A 21844-nucleotide genomic window follows, 5' to 3' on the forward strand; every position below is an offset into this window, starting at 1 on the left:
TAAAAAAAAAAAAACACATTTGCTTTGAAGTTCTCTGTGGCGTAAAAACCTATGTAGGGAATAATTAACATGTTTGTGTACGTTTTCTATGGATACAAGTGTGTTTTGTTTGCTTTTTATTTTATTCATTTTAACTTACAAATTTATTGTATAATAGTTATTTGTTTATGCACTAGCTTCTATTAATTTTTTATTTACTGATTTTCTCCATTCATTCATGAAATTGTAATTGGATGCCAGTCTCGTTCACTCACAAACTCTGCTGGTGCTCTATCCTGGTTAGACTTGGGGTGGATCTGGAACCTATCCCAGGAACACTAGGGCATGAGGCAGGAACACCCTGGGTGGGCTACTAATCCATTGTAGGGCAACACATCTAAGGGTAACTTATCTTGGCCAGTATACCTACTGGCATGTTCTTGGGAGGAAACTGGAAAACCCAGAGGAGACCCCAATTTTCATCTCTGCTAAGATAATTAATCAATGATATTAATGCTTTAAAATGAGTCTTGGACAGCTATGTCACTTGAGATAATGTAAAATCAGGTTTTTATGGCTTCATGATATTTGAGTTCAAAATATACCTGGCTGAGTGCATTCTTATTTCGAATTAATTTACTATTTAGCAAATCGCAAAAACGCATACTGACGTCCATCCAGCTGCTTGTAACTGCGAGTGATCATTTCCGATATTTCCTCTTTTTTCACTTTGCTCAGATGATATACCTGGGCTCTGGCCTGTGCTGTGTTGGTGCTCTTGGCGGTCTGTCCACTCAGTCCTCTGCACGTCTGGGTAACGCCCTGGGTATGATCGGAGTGGCAGGCGGCATCGCTGCAACTCTGGGTGTCCTGAAGCCCTCCCCTGAGCTCCTGGGCCAGATGAGCGCTGCCATGGCTGTGGGCGGTACGGCCGGTGAGTGAAATTTTGTGTGTGTTTGAGACAATGCTGTAAAAACAGACATACTTGGATCACATGTTCCTTTGAAGTCTCCAAACACCCAAATAAGTGTGTGTCAGTGTGTAAACGAGTGAGTCACTGAGCTGCCTGTGAGCTCAGGTAATGGTCATCAGGTCCTGAGTCACATGCGGCATAGCGGCGGTGTCTTTGTAGCCAGTCACATCTAATCTAAATTGCTAATTATTCCTGGAAACCTGCTGGAATGGAGTCGAAGCCGTCCCGCACAGCGCCTGCACGATTCCAGATGCTAATTGAAACCTCCAGGTCTTTGCCAGACACACACACACACACACACACACACACACACACACACTTCGAACCTGTCGTGACTGTTTTTCCCAGCAGAACTAAATACGCTTTTTTTTTTTTTTTCTCCTCTTCTTCTACCCTCACAGGTTTAGCCATCGCTAAGAAGATCCAGATTTCAGATCTGCCTCAGCTGGTGGCTGCCTTCCACAGTCTGGTTGGTTTGGCTGCCGTACTCACCTGTGTAGCCGAGTACATGGTGGAGTACCCGCACTTTGCCACGGACCCTGCTGCCAACCTCACTAAGATTGTTGCATACCTCGGAACCTACATTGGCGGCGTCACCTTCAGCGGTTCCCTAGTCGCGTACGGCAAGCTGCAAGGTGGATGCTTACTTTTCCTCTGATCTTCCCTTTATTAAGCAGTCTTGATTTGGAACTCTGAAGTGTACATTACAGTAATTTTAGTGCCCTCTGTGGCCTGCAAGGTAACTGCAGTTGAAACATACAGGTTTCAACCAGAAGTAAACCTTCTTTAAGATAAAGGGGTGGAGCTGAGTAAGCTTCGTAATAGCCAGTTGAGTGTGTGGAGTCTATTTCAGGGCCAGAAATGAGAAAAAGAAGGCTGAGATTAAGAAACTAGCCATGGACTCTGTTGCGAATTAAATTTTTTTTCAAAAATCGAGACAAATTAAGCGTTACAGTTTGGAAGCATTTTACATTCCGTCGTACCTTGTTATTCCTTACTCGGCCCCTGAAAGTGCTCCTCAGGCTTGAGCCTCCCGGCCTAAGGGCCCTGTAAGTCATCGTCGGTGTTGTATGTTTGTTGACCGGCTGCCCCAGCACTGCCACACATGCCCTGTGTTTAAAGCTTGGCCAGGCGGAACCTCTCAGAATTTGGCACTAATTTAGCCGCGCCCCCCCCCCCCAGTCATTTTCCACTTGTCCCCCCACCTCCCCCAAAGCTGGAACACATTATCTCCAGGAGGTTTCCCACTCCTTCACCGGCGTGCTGGAACCTGGAGGTCTGTGCTGATGCAGAAGATTACAACTCCCATTTTTATGCTCGTGTGCATTTTTCAGTTTGGTCAGAACTTTTTTTTTTTTTTTTCCCGGCGGCTATTCAAAGAGTATGCTAAATAGAATTCCAGTCCATCTGCATCACAAACCCGACAAGTCCAGAAGTAAGCAAGTGCGATAAGAGCGATTATGGGCTGTATGGTCCACCGTGGCTAGATTGTTCTAATCCATTGGTTGATCAGTTAAGCACCATAGATAGCATATGGTATGACTTGTTTGTTTTCCAAAACTATACAATTCTAGAACAGGAAATGTACAGAAATATGATGTGTATTTGGGGGGCCCTTGTGGCATCATTTTGTTGTTTCTCATGTGTTCTTTGACCCAACCTCCTTTCCCATGCATGTAGTGGAATATCCACAAAGCTGGTTTAGTTTAAATCTCCGTATGTTAAACCTTATGTTATCTCTAAAGCGTCATCTCGCTTCCTTGCCCCGCAGGTCTCCTGAACTCCGCCCCGCTTATGCTCCCAGGCCGTCACGCTCTAAACGCCAGCCTCATGGCTGCCAGCGTGGGAGGCATTGTGCCCTACATGCTGGACCCCAGCTACACCATGGGCCTCACCTGCCTCGGCTCCGTTTCCGCCCTTTCGGCCATCATGGTGAGAGCGCCAGTGTTTTTAGGCTGATAAATGCGAAAGATAATTTTTTGAGTTAAAGAGCCTCAGATGGCTTAAATCACTTAGAAACATAAAGCATGTTGAGTAGGTGTGTTGCTGTTTTTAGTCAGAGCAGAATATCTACATGTACATGTTATTACAGGAAGGGCAGATAGGAACAAATAAAAAAAAAAAAAACAACCACCAAGCTTAGCCCTATTATCTGGACTATAATTGTAGCCCAGATGTGCTTAACTAATTGCATACTGGCATTGATATAATTTACTGAAACAGGAGCTGCTCGTGACCATAGATTTTACTCATGCAGGACAACTTATTATATAATAACATAGTCTGAAACAAAAATTAAGTCGAGAGGCTATAACATTTGATTTACGCTGGCTGCTGTCTAATGAAGTTGAGAGTTGACTAGACTTGAATGAACTTGAACAATCTCCACCAATTTTCAATGACGATAGACAACAAAAACATGCAGTCTGCGCCTCCAGCGCAGGCGAATATCCTTACAAAATGTCAAAACAAGATAATTACATTAGCTGACCAAACTGAACATCTGACAGCACTGTTGAAAGAAATTCAGCTGTGTTGAATGCAACGGATGTGGTTCCTGTCAGCCTGGTCACAGTGTGCAAGATAAACACAGAAGAGCAACGATCAGTAACTGTCCCGTCCGCTGCTGCTCCTCCAATCATAAACGGAACCTTTATAGAGTGAGCATTGGGGCAGCTTGATTCCTGCCCCAGTGAACCTTTTCTTAGTGCTTGTTTGGCAGTTTGCATTTTTTTTTAAACTACTACAGGATTAAATTTATAAATTCATATATGTAAAGCTGCTTGAGGAAAATGTCAATTGTTATCCTCCGCCCAAATGAAGTTTTGTTCCATCCGGCCAGTCACGTTTTCGTTTCCGGGCCATGTCTTAAAGGGTGTATTCAGACCAGGATAGTTCGATAGTTCACTTGCTTTGGTCCGAACCAAATGTTTTTTTTTTTTTTTAATTTTTCCATTTTGGTGCGGTTCGCTTTCACACTGTACGTTTTAGTAAGCGGACCAAAATCTGTCAACAAAGCCACGCGCCCTGAGGTCGTTCAGCTATTGGTCAGAGACGACACGCGCACAAAGCATTAAGTTCAAAAGTAGTCATGGAGGCTTTCCGTGCTGTTATTCTTTTTAATGTCATCAAAGCTATATGCTTTTTCCAGTTTTTACAATTGTGCGATTTACTATGCTGTTGTACAAGTAATTTATCAACGACGACTTCAAAGGGCAAGGCGGCTACGGAGGATAGCGCTGATGAGCGCACATCACGTTGTGACAGTTCTGGCTCTTCACGCAAGACGGAGGAGGTATGTGTCGGGATATTCGCCTTATCCATCGTAATAGATGAATTTCTTTTTTGCGTCGCTAGTACCGCCACTTTTTGAAAGAATGTCCCTGATTTTAATGTAGGTCTGACGGAGTTTCTTCACTTTTAGCCGACATTGTTCTGGGGAGCGCGTGAACCCCTTCTCCTTCATTTTCTCACTGAATACAGCAAACACGTCGGCATTTTTGTGTGTTCTCTCCAAAAGCTCAGATATGTGGACATCTGCCCATATATCCACAAGGGTGCGCGTTTCTTCCTTGGCCCACGTTTGCCCCCTACTCATTTTTTGTACTCTGTAGTCTAGCCTACCACTGGTCTGAATGACTGAACGACTGTTGTAAGGTTCCCTTGACAACCGAAACAGTGTTTGCACTTTGCGGTGGAGTGTCAAGACTCTGTTTCCCATAATGCTCGACAAACGACGGAAGCTCCCGAGGTACAAAAAAGCAAAACTGTCGGATTAGGTCCGGTCTGCTTTCACACCTCCAAAAGGTCCGCACCAGAGTTCCTTTGGTCCGGACCGAGTCCGACCTTGCAGCTCAGTCTCGGTCCGCTTGTTTGGTCCGGGCCAGAGTTCGGTGGTTTGTATTCAGACCAACCCAAAAGGTCCGGACCAAGGGAAATTTGGTTCGTTTGGTCCGGACCAAACAACATAGGTGTGAATACGCCCTAAAACTACTGAAGATGTCTTCGTGAAACTTTTGTATACGTATCAAGCAACATGTGAACTGGTGCCTTTTGCTATTTTGGATTTTTGAAAAAAATATATTTTTTTCAAATTTTTACGTTAAAATTAGATTTTGACTTAGTTTCGAAGAGCAATGTTCGTTTCTGAAGCGCATATCCAAAACTATTCATGATATGGATTTAAAACTTGGTATACGTGTCAACAAGGTTATCTAGATATGCCTTTTGATGCTAAGGAATTTGAGAAATTAAAATTTTTCATGTTTCCATGGAAACAATTTCAGACTTGGTGTCTCAGGTTAGTCTTAGGGGTCGGTTTTGTTTCCGGAACAGAACTTGACAACCAGAAGCTGTGTAGTCTTGAAAGTTGATGCGTGTGTTGATTTAAGTAATGTATATATGTGCCTTTTGATACTGAGAAATTTAAATTTTTAGCTCACCTGGACCAAAGGTCCGGTGGGTTTATGCCATGGGCTGCTGAGGTCAGTGTAAAGAGGTAGGGTTGGTTTCCTGCAGCAGAACTTGAAAAATGTGACACCTAATATCTTGAAAGTTGGTATATAGAGCGGCGGATAGAGATGACTGTCTTCTTGTTAGAAGTGCTGTATCAATAAAATTGAATTGGACATGCAAGAGCTGGGTGGGGCACATCATACTGCCCCGCAATTGCACGGTATTTGACCAAATCAACACAACGTTTGCTTATATCTGTCAAATAGCAACTTTTTTGAAACGACCAACAGTCTTTCAGCAAAATTTAAAAAGTGCGGAGTTGTGTGAATGAGCACGTCATGGATATTGGTTGAACAGCTGATGTATGCTTTGCTCTGCCTCACATGCCCATATGAACGTGCCACCATTGTATCCAAGTTAAATTTACTCTTGGCCTCCCTCCCTGGATTTTTTTGTTGCTTATTTCATGTCATGTTACATGAATCTCGCTGTGAAACCAGGAGGAAACCATTTCAGGGGAAAGCGTTAATAATGAGATTTCATGGGAACACTCGGAGAAGTTCAAGATTCCCTTAAACATTTGGCTCTTTCCCATTTGCAAATATTAAATAAACAATTGTGGTATATAAAATGGTCCTGCCTTTTTTGGATGGCCATCACTGTAAATGTAAACGCCTGAGGTCTGGTTTTGATGAGGAGTATTTTATAAGCTCATCTGTGCCACTTCCCACGATGTCTAGGTCAAGTACACTGCAGACAAATACAGCCGTGATGAGCATTTTGTTTTTTTCTGTTCAAAATGTGCTTCTTGGTCCGTGTTAAAATCAGGGCTTTGAACCAGAATTTTTTTCCTATTGGTTCGTTCCGAACAGAAACGGAATTTTAACGTTTCCGGTTTTGGGTTCCACCATTAAATAGACGTTCCCGAACCGGTTAGAACAAAAAAATTTCGTTCCCGGAACGGTTAATTACGTTCCCTGTCAGCTGTTTAACAAATGGCTATAAAATTATATCTCTGTCTCATCCAGCTTAAGCCAAATGTAGGCTAATTCTATTACAACCTTCATTAAATAAGACAAGAAATAATTCAAAACAATTATTTTTTCAAATGTTGGTGATTTGGATTCTCAGTATGTCTTCCCATCTACACAAACAGAAAAAGTGCCAAAAATGAAAGATAATTCGTTTAGTGTGTTACCAAAGGCTAGTCAGGCCCTATAGAGGGCTACCGCATGACGTCACCGCGCCGCGAGATTTTGTTAGGCGCCATATTGGAAGACCAAGTACACATCTATGCAAGTACATACATACATAAAACAAACTACACCTGAAATGTAGCCAGGGCCGGTTCTGCCCTAATCTGGACCCAGGTGCAACATCGCGCCACCCACCCCCCCCACCCCCCCCACCCCCAAAAAAAGTCTAAATCAGGACAACCATCACATAACTATAACAACTATATAACTATAAACATTTTATATCAACTATTTTAACTAAATGGGCTATAATAAATAAGCCTGCAGGCAGCCACGGCGGGCTGCCTCAGAAAAGTAACCATTCAATGACACAACTGAAAGCCTGCAGCCACGGTGGGCTGCCTTAAAAAGTAACCATTTGTCCTACCTTAAAACTCGTTTTGCATTTTCTGCCTCCTTTTTTGTATTTTCAACCCTCCGTTTTTCTTTCCTTTTCTGAAAACCCGATTTGTGTCCAGACACTTTGTTCTGCTACCAACGAACTAACTCGTCAGGTCTCGTCTCTCGAGCCCGTGATGATTCCCCTGGGAAGGGCAACAACTGATACATTTTTACAAACAGCCAATAGGGAGGTTGCAACGTTCAGGCTCTTCTTTGCTCAGACACTCAGTAATGCACTTACTCACTTATTATCACGTGGAGACGTGGTAGTAGTCCACCCTCCCGCTCTCTCCATTCAGTCAGCGAACGTCACACAGGAAGTGAACCCCAGCGGGTCATAGAAACTTGCGCAGGAGGAGAATGACTTTTTTATTTGTAGGCTACGGAAACTTTGAGGAACGAAATAAAAACCGGTATTAACCGGTTACCATTATTTTTAATAAGCGTTTCTGTTCCGGAACATAAAAAATAATAGTTTCTGGTTTCGTTTCTGTTCCATGTGAAATAGAAAAAGTTCCCGGTTTTCGTTTTCGTTCCTTGAACCGGTTCAAAGCCCTGGTTAAAATACCTTGCCATGTTGTAGACCATCCATATGTTATTTACACCTTCATTCTGTTGTGGTGTAAAGGCAGTGATCAGTACAGAGCTGCTGATCACCTTGAACTTGGTCAGAAGCTGTTGATTAACTGTAACAGCTCTGATAGTGGTGTTACTACAAATCACAGGTTTATACCGTATTAATGCTTTTGTTCTAAAACGTTACCGTTTCTGCACTAACTGTTTCCCCAGGACTGACAGGCCACAGAAATCAACTTTAAAAAGTTGTTCAAGGTAAAGCTGTAATGTAAACTTTTCCGACACAGGAAAGTCTTCAGGTCAGAGGAGTTAAAGCTTGTAGTTCCTCAGTAACATGACAAGGTGTGCTTCTTTTCATGAACATTCCACAACGTTAAATATAACAATAATAAATGGATATACAACAGCAACTTTATTATAGAAGAGAGAGGAAAACATTTCAGGGCATGCTCTTCCAGGAAGAAAAATAAACTCTGGGTGCTAACAGTAACTCCACTTCACCACAATTTACCCCATCTGTAAATTAGGATATTTAAAACTCGGTATTTTATTATAACAGCACAACACTGGGCATTTTATTCCGTACTTTTCACATGAATTGTTTGTAGCTTATATTTGGCGTTTTTGTGTTATAGTAGTATTTGGTGTGTGTGTGTGTAGGGAGTGACTCTGACTGCAGCCATTGGTGGAGCAGACATGCCAGTTGTCATCACAGTGCTGAACAGCTACTCAGGCTGGGCTCTGTGTGCCGAGGGCTTCCTGCTCAACAACAACCTGCTCACCGTCGTCGGAGCGCTGATCGGCTCCTCTGGAGCCATCCTGTCCTACATCATGTGTGTGGTAAGAAGTGCTGCCATGCATCTTACAGGCCTGTTCTGTGAACGTGTGTCTTTTTTTTTTTTTTCCCCCCTCATGCTTTTCATATGTGCTTTCTCACGCCTTTATTTTATCTGTGAAACTAGGGGGAGCTTCTTCTCCATGGTAACTAATGATGGCAGCAATTAATAAAATACTTCTTGAAATTTGCATATCAAGTTCCTTAAAACAGCGAAATCTGCCGAGCATGAATCCAAAGGAGTCTGTTTTAATGGTGGTGAGTGGGTCAAAGGGTGCCAATAATCCGAAATGTTGGTTTTATGATAAAATTGGGACTTTTGTCCTAAAACCTCTCGAGGAAAAAGGAGACTAGATAACAAGGGAAACCTTGACAGGCACTAATGAAGGTTTTCCAGCCAGAAACGTCATCATTGTTTGACCAATCAGTAATCTGCACTGTGGGCGAAGCTAGATACATGTCCCTGTGTGCCTTCTTGCATGCATATATTTAATAACGTATAAATATATTTTAGAAATGTATTTTATATCAACTACTATTTCTACTATTAGTATTTTTACTCCTCTTTTAATTGCTACCGTTGCTGGCATTTTAGCATTACATTGTGTTTGGTGCGAATAGGGATTAAAAGGGAACTGAAGGCAAATTTTTTTTTTTTTTAAATCATCAAAATTCTATTTATCACATTTTATAAAATATAGGAACGCATTTCTGACAGCTATTTTGTCACTGCTATAGCAAGTTGAGTGTTTGAAATATGTTACGTAATATATCAGTCCATATGTCAAAGCAATGGCCGTAAACAAAATTTGCTGAGACCTGTGCGAGGCATCGGAGGACGGAAGTAAAACATACAGCGTAAATCAAAGTGACCAACATCTGCTGACGTAATCAAGCTGGAAGTTTCCCGTGTTCGAAATCACTCCCTGCTTACTTTATAGCGTGGACGCCACTTTGTAGCGCTGTACAAAACCTTAGTGAGGATTATGTAGGAAATGCACTCAGTATAATATAGATTTATCACAAAAATACACGCATGTATTTATTATTTTGAAAACCCACCAGCCGCCTAATCCGGCACGTTTTAATTGTGCGACAGTAATGACGTAAATACCCGTCGTCTTTCCAACTCTTCTCTACTCCACGTTGGTTCGAAGTCGTATGGAATAATCTCCATCACTGATGAAGCTGGCAAATCTTGAAATGAATCTAAATTGGAATGATCTGGCGATGTGGCCACTGTGTAAACGGTTTTCAAAATGGCGGCGCGAACACTTCACATTTGAAGTCGCCATACGAACTACATTCAACATGGCTAAAGGCCGGTAAGTGTAATATAATATGCAGGGCTCGAAGTTTGCGGTGGTCCGGTTGCCTGAGGCGACTTAATTTGTCATTTGGCGGGTAATTCCTGTCACTAGCCAGCCTGGCTGGCTAGTTGAAAAAAAAAAAAAATTAGATATGAAGCGAAGATTCAGACACACCGTCAACTAAAGCCACCACATATTGAGCGTCTGTGTTAATCGATGTGTTTATTGGCAGGACGGAAAATACCGAAGAATTCCGAATCATATCGTATACGAGTCAGGCTGTCGGTTTTTTCACTTCTGCGCATGCATATAATGCATCTCGTTGAATATTGCGGTAATCACGTGTAGTATTGGACCAGGTGGGTGGAGCACAGAAGCACGGCAGGCCAGAACTGAGTTCTCAATGAACTATTTATTGCTAGCTTTTCAGCCTTTGCACGCGTGTTCTGGTTGGGGAAAGAGAGCTCCCTTTCTCTGCTCTCCTCTCCTTTTAAAGGGCGCGGTCACCGGGGAAGACGCACAAACACAGGTTAATCCCCATCAGGTGCAATGATTCCACCACTTACTTTCCCTGACTCCGCCCTCCATTCACAGACCGATGCTTGGCCACGCCCCCGCTGTGACATCACATTATCAAATTCAATAGATGTGGCCACATTATCGCCCATTTAAACACGTGTTTTTTGTTGTTGTTTACATCTACATCTGCCAAAGCTACGTTGCGATGTGGAATTTTCTGAAAGGTGTACAGAAACTGCCAGAGACAGGGACAAGGCGACCTCGGTCTGAAGAGGAGAAACGACAAAGGACTTGTAAGCAAATGTGAGAGCAGGGTAGGCCTTGGCTGCGATACGATTTTTATGGAATAATAATATTTTTTTCAAGTTGATTCCTCGTCAATATTAAGCTCCTAATGCTTTCTCTCTCATAAATGGTTAAATACAGAAAGCATGTTGGACATATTTTGGGTGCTATAGTCATGATAGTAAGTATATTTGCTTTCAATACTCAAACACCAAGTTGCCCAGTTTTCCAATATATTATTATTTGTTATTATATTATGGTGCTCTGTGTTGTTTCTCATTTATGTATTTAACAGCAGTATCAAAATACTCGGGTCTTGAAATAAATGCACATTAGTCATGAACAATGGTAACTACTCTCTTTTGTGTTATTTTTGACAGAAGTAAAATTCATACACGAACAAATTTTGGCTAGTTGATTTTCTGTTTGGCTAGTTACTTTGGAAGGGAACTAGTCCGGCTGGCTGGTGGGAAAAAAAATTTTCGAGCCTTGATATGCCAATACGAGTCACGATATAAGGTTAATAAAACCGAAAATGTAATTGAATAACACGTTAACTAAGAAATAAAGCAAGTTAAAAAATGACTTCAGTTCACCTGGGCGGAGCTGGTAGCTCTTTTTACACCTCTTACTAACGTCATGGATCAGGGCTTGCTTACTTCAGCCTTTTCCTTCAGGGCAGTGACTGATACTTTACTTTTACTGTTTTCCTTTTCTTTTAAACATGCACCTAGTCTTCTTTTGTGTGTGTGTGCTTGTCATATTAAGCTTCTATCCTCTTTTTAAGTCTGTTACTGATGCCTGTTTATTGGGATGCACAGATCCAATTCCGAGCAAGCTGATGTTGATGCTGCGTTTTTACATGCATGTTCCAAGCCAATGTACTCCGCTGCGATTATTTATTAATGTTGTGAACCGCTCGAGACTGCAAATCAAGGGTTGCTTGTCACTTTGATGTCTGATATCCTCACAGTAACCCTGCGTTCACGCTTTCAAGTGACACTTTTATAGAAGATTCGGTTCTAAAGTAATACAGAGTTATGTGAAATGATGTATGGATAATGGACTTGCGCTTGTAGAGGTGCCAGCATCTACAGTTCAGCTGTAGAATAAGCATGGGGGGGGATGTGCAGTGTGTCACCATTTATTTTCTTTCCGTGTGTGACTGAGAGAGAGAGAGAGAGAGAGAGAGAGAGAGAGTTTTTTTTTCTTCTCCCTTCTTCTTCTGACACTAGGTGATGACATTGTTTTCAGCTTGTCCACGCTTGCTTCCTGTGTGAAGTACAAATGCAAATTAGTAACAAGAAGGACTACACAGGTCTGGAAAAAATTAAGAGACCACTGCGAAATTATCAGTTTCCCTGGTTTTACTATTTATAGGTATGTGTTAGAGGAACAAGAATTTTTTTTTTTTTTTTGGGTCATATGCACACTTCAAGCACAGTGAGATTCATCCTCTGCATTTAACCCATCTGAAGCAGTGAACACGTGCGCGCGCACACACCCAGAGCAGTAGGCAGCCACACTACAGCGCCCGGGGAGCAGTCAGGGGTTAAGTACCTTGCTCAAGGGCACTTCAGCCCAAGGCCGCCCCACGTTAACCTAACTGCATGTCTTTGAACTGTGGGGGAAACCCACACTGACACGGGGAGAATATGCAAACTCCACACTGGGCTCGAACCCAGAACCTTCTTGCTGTGAGGCGACAGTGCTAACCACTACACCACCGTGCCGCCCTTTGATTTATTTGGTAAACTACTGACAATATTTCCCCAAATTCCACATACAAAAAAATTGTCACTTGGAGCATTTAATTGCAGAAAATGACAACTGGTCAAAAGAGCAAAAAGGTGAATTGTTTCCAGACTTTGAATGATGCATAGAAATCAAGATCGTATTCAATTTTAATGTTTGAACTTGGGAGCAGTTCAGAAATCAGTATTTGGTGGAATAACCTTGACGCATAATCACAGCTTTCATGCATGTTCGCATGCTCTCCACCAGTCTTTCATGTTGCTCTGAGATGACTTTATACCATTCCTGGCACAGAAATTCAGTCAGCTCAGCTTTGTTTGATGGCTTGTGCTATCAAACAAATCTGGACTCGACAGAGATAATGACCTTACTCCAGTCCTGTACAGTCTAATCCTTATGGTCTTGAGCAAACCTCAGTCTGGCTCTTCTTTTCTTCTCATTGATGAAGAGATTTTTATTTTTTTCCTAGGTTTGCATGACTCCAATCCCACCTGGAGGAGCCCGTTTCGAACCGTCCTTGCCGTGCACTTAACCCCAGCTGCCATTTGCTATTCTTTCTGTAGGTCACTTGATGCCATCCTACGGTTGTTAAATGACATTTGAAGGAGTTGACTATCATCCCGATCAGTGGAGAGTTGTTTTCGTCCTCTGCCAGTCTGTAACTTTGCTGTCCCCAGTGTCTGCTGCTTGACTTTGTTCTTATGAACTGCCATCTTTTGAAATTTTGAGGATGGAAGCAGCCTGACACTGACTGTATCCCTCTGCCAGCAAAGCCAGAACTGAACCCTTGGTTTTCTCAGTCAAAACTTTTTCTTTTTAATTTTTTTTGGCACGATGAATAGATAGTTTTGTATGCCGATTAAATTTAAGGTACTACTGGCACTGTTTTTGCCATCCAGACTGGTCTGATTGCAAGAGGATGGTGATAACCACAGCAGTGGTTTTTGTACTTTTCCTTGTTGAATAAGATTTTGCCGCTTTTCCACTACAAACGCGGCTGTGCCGTGCTGAGTCGAGCTGAGCGGGGCTGTTGGAGTTGCATTTCGACTACAACCGTGCTGGCTGGAAGTGGGTGGACACTAGAGATGTCCCGATCCAGGTTTTTGCACTTCCGATCCGATACCGATATTTTTTTTTCACTTCCGATCCGATACCGATACTGGCCGATACGATACCGGCCTATCCGAGCATGTATTAAAGTTCAAAGTTATTTACCTTCCTTACCTAGTTGTCAGACTCATGTTGAAAAGGGTTTTAGTACTCTTGAGAACAGCTAGCCAGCTGAATTAGGTGAGTTTGAATAATACACAATGGTTGATAACAAGAAACTGACCTGTTTATTCAGGGATAAACACAAAATAGACAGCATTATAAATAAAAAAACAGAAATGGCATCAGTGGTCAGTAAAAAGTGCAAATAAGACTAAACTGTATCAAAAAAGCAAAGCACATAAACAACCTTATCTGTATCTATAATATAGTCTATTAACTCAGCATCAGTACTCTTCTCTTGAACAAGTGTAAACCAAGGCTTTAAAAATCAGTGCAAATAATACTGTAAACTATTTAAAAACAAAAATGCCTTCTACTCCCCAATCTGCTAGTGTTAGTTGTGTAGGACCTTTCTTTTTGTCTGCAGTTTTTTTAAGATACTCTTCGTGTTCTTTATGGTGGTATTTTGCTAAATGCTTTATTAAGTTGGTTGTATTAAAACTTCTTACAGCTTTACCACCACGCCTGACTTTATTGTGGCATATGTTGCACTCCACCTCTTCGTCTTTGTCGTCCTTTAGGGTAAAATGATCCCACACAGCTGACATCTTTACCGTGAAACTACTGCTAAATTTACATCGCCGTGATAATGTAGAAGATGCCACTGAGGTAAATTGTAAGACGCTAATGCTGGTGCTGAAGGTGTGCTGGAAAATGCGGACCGGATTTTGGGGAAACCAGAGCAAAAAACTGGAATGGATCATCTAAATCGGTGCGCTGGAAAACCCGGAGCGGACTTTTTTTTTTTTAAAAATGGATCGGGAGTCTGGATCGGAATTTTTCCGCGCTTGCCGATCCGATCCCGATGCGCATTTTTTTCTGATATCGGCGGCCGATCCGATCCTAATATCGGATCGGGACAACCCTGGTGGACACATTGGGTGGAGTTAGCGAAAGTGGGTGGACGTCACGTGATGTCGTTAAGCAGCACAAACAGTGACATCAGTGAGCTTTTAAGCAGTAGTCTCACGACCCGAATAGTAAACAATAAACATGGAGGACATGGAGTCTTTAGTGTTGCTGGTCTTGGTGCTGTGGCTTGTTGTCACCGACAACGCCAACAGATACTGGTAAGAGCGTATAGATGAGGCGAGGCGCATAAGGCTTCAGAAATTCTCGTAATTCGTAATTCTTCTTCCAGGTTTACGGTGTTTACAGATCCCAGCGCGCTCGCGGGGCGTGTGTGGGCATGTGAGGACACTCCTCCTCACCAATCAGTGCACAGGGGAGTGTCTGCTCACGCCCCCAGCCTCACTCGGCTCGCTTTGGCTCGCTTCAGCCCCACTCCAAAACGGTGTGAGTTTTCAGGGCTAAGCAGGGCTGAAGCGAGCCGAGTCGTGCTGTTTTTTGGTAGTCGAAACGCGAGCCGTGTCGGGCTGAAGTGAGCTGAAGCGAGCTGAAGTGAGCTGAAAAAGGGTAGTGGAAAAGGGCCATTTGGTTCAGGTGATCTCCTTATCCGATTACGTAAAATGAGGTGCGCTTGTGTTGGAATTCAAGCAGAGACGCTGGAAAGAAATGGCAGCCATACATGGTGACGCTGATTTTAAGAAAAAAAATTAAGTTGTCTTTTTTTCTTTTTCCAGAGCTATATACTACTTCCACACTGTAGGCATCACATTCTGCTTGTTTCTGCCTTGTAGAGTTTTATCATTCACAGTGCTGCCGTTTCTGTAATTGGTGTCCTGTGTATGTGCATCAGCTGAAATGTGTGTAAAACTGTCTGTGGGTCAAATGGGAACATGTCGGTATCTGATATCAGTGGGTTTTTTTTTTTTTGGGTGGTGGGGGAAAGAGTTAAAAAAAAAAATGCCCTTGTATCTCTGAAATGTGTTGCGCAAGGGTAGAAGCTTTGACGCTTGACAGTTAACCCTGTCACATACTGTGTTTTTTTTCTTGTCTAGGCCATGAACCGCTCACTGGCCAATGTTATCCTTGGCGGCTATGGAACCTCCTCCACCGGCACTGGCAAACCCATGGAGATCACTGGCACCCACACAGAGGTCAATGCGGAGCAGACTGTGGAGATGATCAAGGAGGCCCAGAACATCATCATCGTCCCAGGTGACTGCAGGGATGTGTATGTGTTTAACCCTGACTGACAGCCATTACATCACTTGGATATTTTTAAGCTGCTGTTCCCAGAATTTATGTCTTTGCCTGTTTTCAGATGGGCTTTTGTTTTTATGGAAACGTTGGGGCTCATTCTTCATGCATACCCGATTTGAACAGGATTTATTTTGAATTGTCTGAAGCGATGCTGCACTCGCCTTTTGTCTGGAAAGGACCGGTATATTGAGACTTGAAACCATGATCAGTCAATAATTGGTTAATGTGAGCAATACAGAAGACAGGAGAGGACATTAAAGGTCTGATGACACAAACATGACTCTATACAATTTCTTAAATAAACTATACAACATGGCAAACATGTTAGATTTCTGTTATAATTACATGAAAAGAAGCTGTTGTTACGCGAATATCCAACTTTTAATTGCACAGCGCAAGAAAACTGGGTCCGTGGCTCGCGGCCATGCTGTGACGTCAGCGGAAGAACACGCTACGGTTCACTGGCTGTTCTACTCAATGGAAATGGCGCATGAAAATGCCGGTGAACTCTCTAGTGCTAGCTCTTCCTCTGAACAAAAGGACAACCAAATACTGGTACTTTTAAGCAGTGATCATAATGGCATGATTTTATGTGATTTTAAATAAATGAGATTGATAATAATGTGAATGTTCACAACTAGTACATACAAACTCTGCAGCTTCTGATTCAGCAGCTGCGTCATACTCCGCAAAAACATCAGCAAGAACCTACAATATAAATGGAAATGCAATACACTAAGCTCAAATGACTTTTGGAAAGTATAATTTCTAAATTTTTTCTACATATTCTTGAAGTCGGTCATCGGGGTATTTGCTACCGTTCCCTAACAACGCATGGCAAAGGGTAAAGTGTAGTGTTGCTACGAGTACTTGCTAAAGCCTCCGGTGGAAGATCCTCGATGTGCTGATAAGACATACAGTTCTATATAACACACAGGTGTCACGATAATCACAAAACGGATGCAAATTGTTAAAATACCTAATTTTTAAGCAATCATGTGTTGATCTCTTCCGAATAGAGTCTATGATAGCCTACCCTCTTTACCCTTTTCCTCTCGTTGCTAGGCGGCAGTTACATGAAAGCCGCAAGCTTTCACAAGCAAATACATGACTGATATCACGCCGACTTTATGATTACGTTTATGATTATCATGAATGTGTACTCTATGATGTGTACTCTGAGCGCTCTGGAGCGAGTGACTTCCAAGATGGCCGCGCAGACCGCAGTGTTACTATTTTTAGCATCATGTCGGAGCACTCTATAGCTCTACGTACCTTTTGTCTTATGTCGTTTCTCAACACATGTTCTGACAGTTGGACTGTCTTTGGAGGAGTTGCCTTGTCCCAGGCGACTGCTGGATCCGGCATAGCTACTAGTAGACCCCCTCCGGAATACTGTAGGCACTGCTGATGGTAGTAACACACGTTTGTGCTGAACTGAACACCCAAGAGATTCCTTTAAGCTGGGAAGGGTGTCAAAACAATCCTAATCGAAGTGTTCAGAGCACAGGACGGATGTTGGTGAGGGCTCCCACTTGTCACGAGTGCGCCTGACTTGCTTCACCCACTTCGCATGCAGCTCGGGATCTCTGGGAAACTTGAATAAACTTACCCCATCCTTGTGGGTTTTGGAGCAAAAGCCGGCAACACAACGTGAAGGCATAATAACTTTATATATATATAAATATATATATAAATATATATAAATATATATTAAAAAAAAAAAAATATATATATATATATATATATATATATATATATATATATATATATATATAAATAAAATAATGTATAATACTAATAATGACAAACTGAACACCTGTCGCATCAACAACAAACTGGTAAGTGAGGAGGAAGATTCTTTCGCTGATGTCATATAGCCCCTCCTCCTCCTTCGTCTCCTGAGTGCTGCAGCCCCATCAAATTTGCCCAAATAGCCGCGTTTTTTATCATAACTTATAAAATAGGCGCCTTCATGAATTAATATATGGATCATCGGGAATTACTTTTTATGTTATAAAACATCACCAAAGATGTCAAAAACGTGTCATCAGACCTTTAAAGTGAGCTTTTTTTTTTTCTGTGCACACAGTGTAATAAAATATGCACAATTTAGTGTAATATGCCTATGGAATACTAAATCAAGAGTCAGATGATCATAGTACACAGTGAACAGCAATTGACTACTTTTGTGTTGTTTACTATTTTCAGTTCTCAAGTTAATAAAGGGCCATGTTCATGCCCAGTGGGTTTTTTTTAAAATAGACTTAGTTTAATTTCGGTATACACACTGATGTATAGCAAAATCTGTGTAACAGTATTGTTACTGTGGATGGCACAATGTCGTGCTAATGTGACTTCATCTGTTGGCTGCATGTTCAAGTTGTGCACGCTTTTTATTGAGATAAGGGGAAATTTTTTAATTTGAATCACAATGGTAACTAGACTGCATTTCCGCAGAGAAAATGCAAAGTGTGCTTGCTGAGCTGTAGCAGAACAGAAGGAAAAAGAAAGGAAAAGATGAGTGCAGGTGAGACCCAATTGTATGAATGTGTTGGGGGAGTTGGCCTGAAGCATCACATGAAGTTTGGCGCATCTCCGATGGAGTGTTTTTGAGTAGGACGACTTGATTCGTGAGCACTATTCGTTCTCTATGGGGGGGAAACGACAAGAATGACCGAACGGGCGCGTCGATCCAAAAGCTGTATACTGTATAAGCACACTACACCAGCGGATGTGTGGTGAAGTGTTACTGAGCAAAACTCCATTCATTTGAATGGGGCCAAAAATCAATGGAAGCCTGTGGAGGGAAAAAAAGGATGCGTGAAAACCAAGAAAAAGATGAGTGCGGGTCTCAAATGGATATGTGCAGGGACTTGTCCTGAGGCATCATGTGAAGTTTCTTGAAGTTTGGTCGCCCGGTTCAAAAATTTGATGTGGCGTGAAAGCTTTTTTCCCCGAAACTGCATTCATTTTCAGTGGGGCCAAAAATGAATGGAAGTGAATGGATGAAAAAGTGGGGCACAAAAAGAAAGGAAACCATGAGTGCGGGTTGGAACCGAATGCATACATGTGTCTGCGGAGTTGGCCGGAGGCATCACATGAGGTTTGGTGCATCTGCGATGAAGCATGTCCAAGCAGGACGATTCAGTTCGTGAGCCCTATTCATTCTCTACGGGGGAAAAAAAAACAAGAGAACGGGTGCGTCGATCCAAAAGCTGTATACGAGCACACTACACCGCTTCAGGACAGATGCTTCGGAGTTGGAACAGTGTTGGTATCTCAAAAGCTGTAGAAGGAGTAGCGGCTCCAAAAAAAAAAGGGGTGTACAGGAATAATAAAGTAAACTTAAGAACAATAGTGTGCTTGCTGCACAAAGCAGCGCAATTACAAGACCACGTTTTAGTCTTAATCATGCATCATGTAAAGAATGAAAGGCAATGGAGCATACTGTTGTAGAAAAATAATCGAAGATGGTGTAGTGAATTGGAGTCATTGTTGCAATCCTTAACTGGATTATTTTTCTATATCATGTCCCCAAGTATGTTGTTCCTCTAATGCTACAGCAGTTTGCCAGTGCTAACAATATTATTTTTATTACATAATACCACAATGTAGAGCTGGACGATATGGCCTAAAAAAAAAAACCTTTGATTTTTTGTGAAAAAAATCCGATTTTTGATTTTAATCGATTCCACACACACACACACACTAAAAATCAAACTACAGATGACAAAGGAATGGTTCAAAACAAGTTTTACATTTTTGTTTTCACTTAAATTTCCCCTTTGGGGTTAAAGTGCAACCAGAAATCAAAAAGAAGCCAAAAAAACAAGCTTGTAGATGAGAACATCGCAATAGCATCTGTGATTGCCTTCCACCGTGCCCCATTCTTATCATAAGGCACACAGTTCGAAAATGTGTCCGGGACGGTTGCTTGCTTTACTTTGGGTGGTGTGCTAGTGCTGCGGCTGTTTTCATTCCGCTGGGAGCAGCACTTCTGCCGCTCCGCTGCACGCTTCTGTTTAAGGTGTTGGAATAAATTCGTCATGCTGCTTCCTTTGGAAGCAACTGTTTTCAAACACACCTTACAACGAGGACTTGTTTGGTCTGCGCCCGACGCCACAAAACCGAACCAATTTCAGATCACGGGGGAAGTTACTCCTTTCTTGGGCACAAGTTGCGGCTTTCCCCCAATCCCTGCCATGTTGTTTGTGTGTGTCTATGGCAAGCGCGCGGGAGGAGGGCTATAGTGTCGGTGCCCGATCCGTTCTGCACATGCACAGAGGGGAGCGTCGGTGGCAGAAGTTAAAACTGAGAGAAAACTGATTTTCATAACATATCGTCCTTAACTGTAAATTCGAATTAATCGATAAAATCGATTTATCGCCCAGCTCTACCTTGCTTTTTATCAGTTTAGCTGCTTTATTGTTGTGTAACATCCATGAAACAAGTTAGATCACTTTATGGTATAGCAGCGATAAACACTTGGGGACCTCACCAGGCTCCCTCCCCCCTCGCTTGAACTCTTCTGTCCTGAAGATAAATCCAGGATCTTGGCAAGAGTCCCATCCAGTACCATCTCAGTAATCCAAGTTAGGACAATGGGGCCCTGGATAGGATTTTTTTTTTTGTGCTGTAATGATGTTTAATTTATTGCTGTCAGTGTCACTGCTGCAGCTGGTTGAAAATAAAATTGAACCTAAAGATCCATAGTTCCTGTTTGGGACGGTTCTTAGTTCGTTTTGAATGTGCAGTGGAAAAACACGAACTCTTTGCTAGACTGTTTGTTTGTTTATATCCAGCTCTGACTGCGCTAAATGGTCGGTCCCCCCGCACCCCTCCAATAAAAAGCCTCCAAAGTTGTCTGTGGTTCTTGCTGCTTTATTCTTCACAGCAGACTGTTTTACAGTTGTGTTTTATGGTCTGACAGCAGGTCACAGGGTCTCAAGGTGAAGGTTGAGATGCACGCTGCTGTTAAAAGTAAACAGGCTGCAGGGCCGAGCACAACAGACGCAACACTTTGTTTAAAAAAAAAAAGTGTATTGCTTGGTCTGCAGGTGAACCTGCACTAAACTCCTGTTACACCTGTTACTGTTCTGCTCTCTTCAACCTAACTTGTACATCTTCATTACGCTCTGGTTTTTTTTTTTTTCGTTTGTTTTTCTGCCTTTTTTTTTTTCCTCTCTGCTTTGCTCTGTAATTCCATTTTTTTCTTTTTTTCTTATCTACTTCATTCCTTCTAGATTTCTGTTAATGTTATTTTCTCTCTCTCTCTCTCTCTCTCTCTCTCTCTCTCTCTCTCTCGCACTCTCTCCGTGTGCTGCTTCGGTCTGGTTTTGTGAAAGTGCCCACAGCCATGTTTGGATTTTCACATTTCTTATAATTGGAGCAGTCGCAGTCACTTTGGCTGATTGACACCTGCAAAAACATTTAGGCCTTTTTTCCAAGTTTAACACCGGATTTTTCTGGGCATGATTGTTTTCCTTAGGAGAAATGTCTGTTTTTAAGAAATGAAAGTTATGAAAAAAAGTTTAAAAAATCATTAGGATCACAGGGGGATTGTCGACATGCAATATGCTGTTTTAAAACCGAGGGTTTGGCTGCTGTTGTGACTGCTCCGTCAAATCCTATCCAACATCACCGAAGCTTGAAATTATTCATTCTTTTTTTTGGTGGAACAGCAGGTTGTGGTGTGTTTTGTCACACTGTTGATTAGTTCCATGTTATTTCTTTGAACCTTTTTAACCTTTTAGGCTTTCTGTACTTCGCTGTACAACATCTCAGCAGCACAAATAAACCCTGGGTTTAAAATGTCAGCCCTCCGGTGCTCTTGCGGATGAATATAGACAACGTCAACAAAGACTAAAACAATTTCACAACATATCCGTTTCCCTTTGATGTATGTTGAAATGTCTTTGGTGGTTACTTCTGGTCTAAATATGGAAGGGAGTATCAGCCATGTTGGTTTTGGTACGATTAAGAAAAAAATTTCCTATTGGATCGAAGTTTGTTTTAGTGCAGTACAGATCCTGCTGTGAGAATGGGAAGGTATGATTGCTTGGACTTGTAAAAGTTACAAGATGGGAGCAGAATTTATAAGCAGGTTTCTGAGTGTACGGAACGTTTTGAGGTGTGCTGA

At 42.1% G+C, this 21844-nt stretch overlaps 1 protein-coding gene across 4 annotated transcripts in view; it reads left to right on the plus strand.

Moving 5' to 3' along the window:
- Positions 1–21844, plus strand: part of nnt (nicotinamide nucleotide transhydrogenase) — a 113700-nt gene that overhangs the window by 76979 nt on the left and 14877 nt on the right. For all 4 annotated transcript variants that reach the window (XM_060935953.1, XM_060935955.1, XM_060935951.1 and 1 more), the window contains exons 14-18: positions 718–913; positions 1354–1587; positions 2724–2884; positions 8281–8460; positions 15498–15657. In XM_060935953.1, the coding sequence (XP_060791936.1) occupies positions 718–913; positions 1354–1587; positions 2724–2884; positions 8281–8460; positions 15498–15657 (931 nt within the window). The remainder of the gene's footprint in view (positions 1–717; positions 914–1353; positions 1588–2723; positions 2885–8280; positions 8461–15497; positions 15658–21844) is intronic.

Source organism: Neoarius graeffei, chromosome 12, assembly GCF_027579695.1.
Source record: "Neoarius graeffei isolate fNeoGra1 chromosome 12, fNeoGra1.pri, whole genome shotgun sequence".
Taxonomy (NCBI): Eukaryota; Metazoa; Chordata; class Actinopteri; order Siluriformes; family Ariidae; genus Neoarius; species Neoarius graeffei.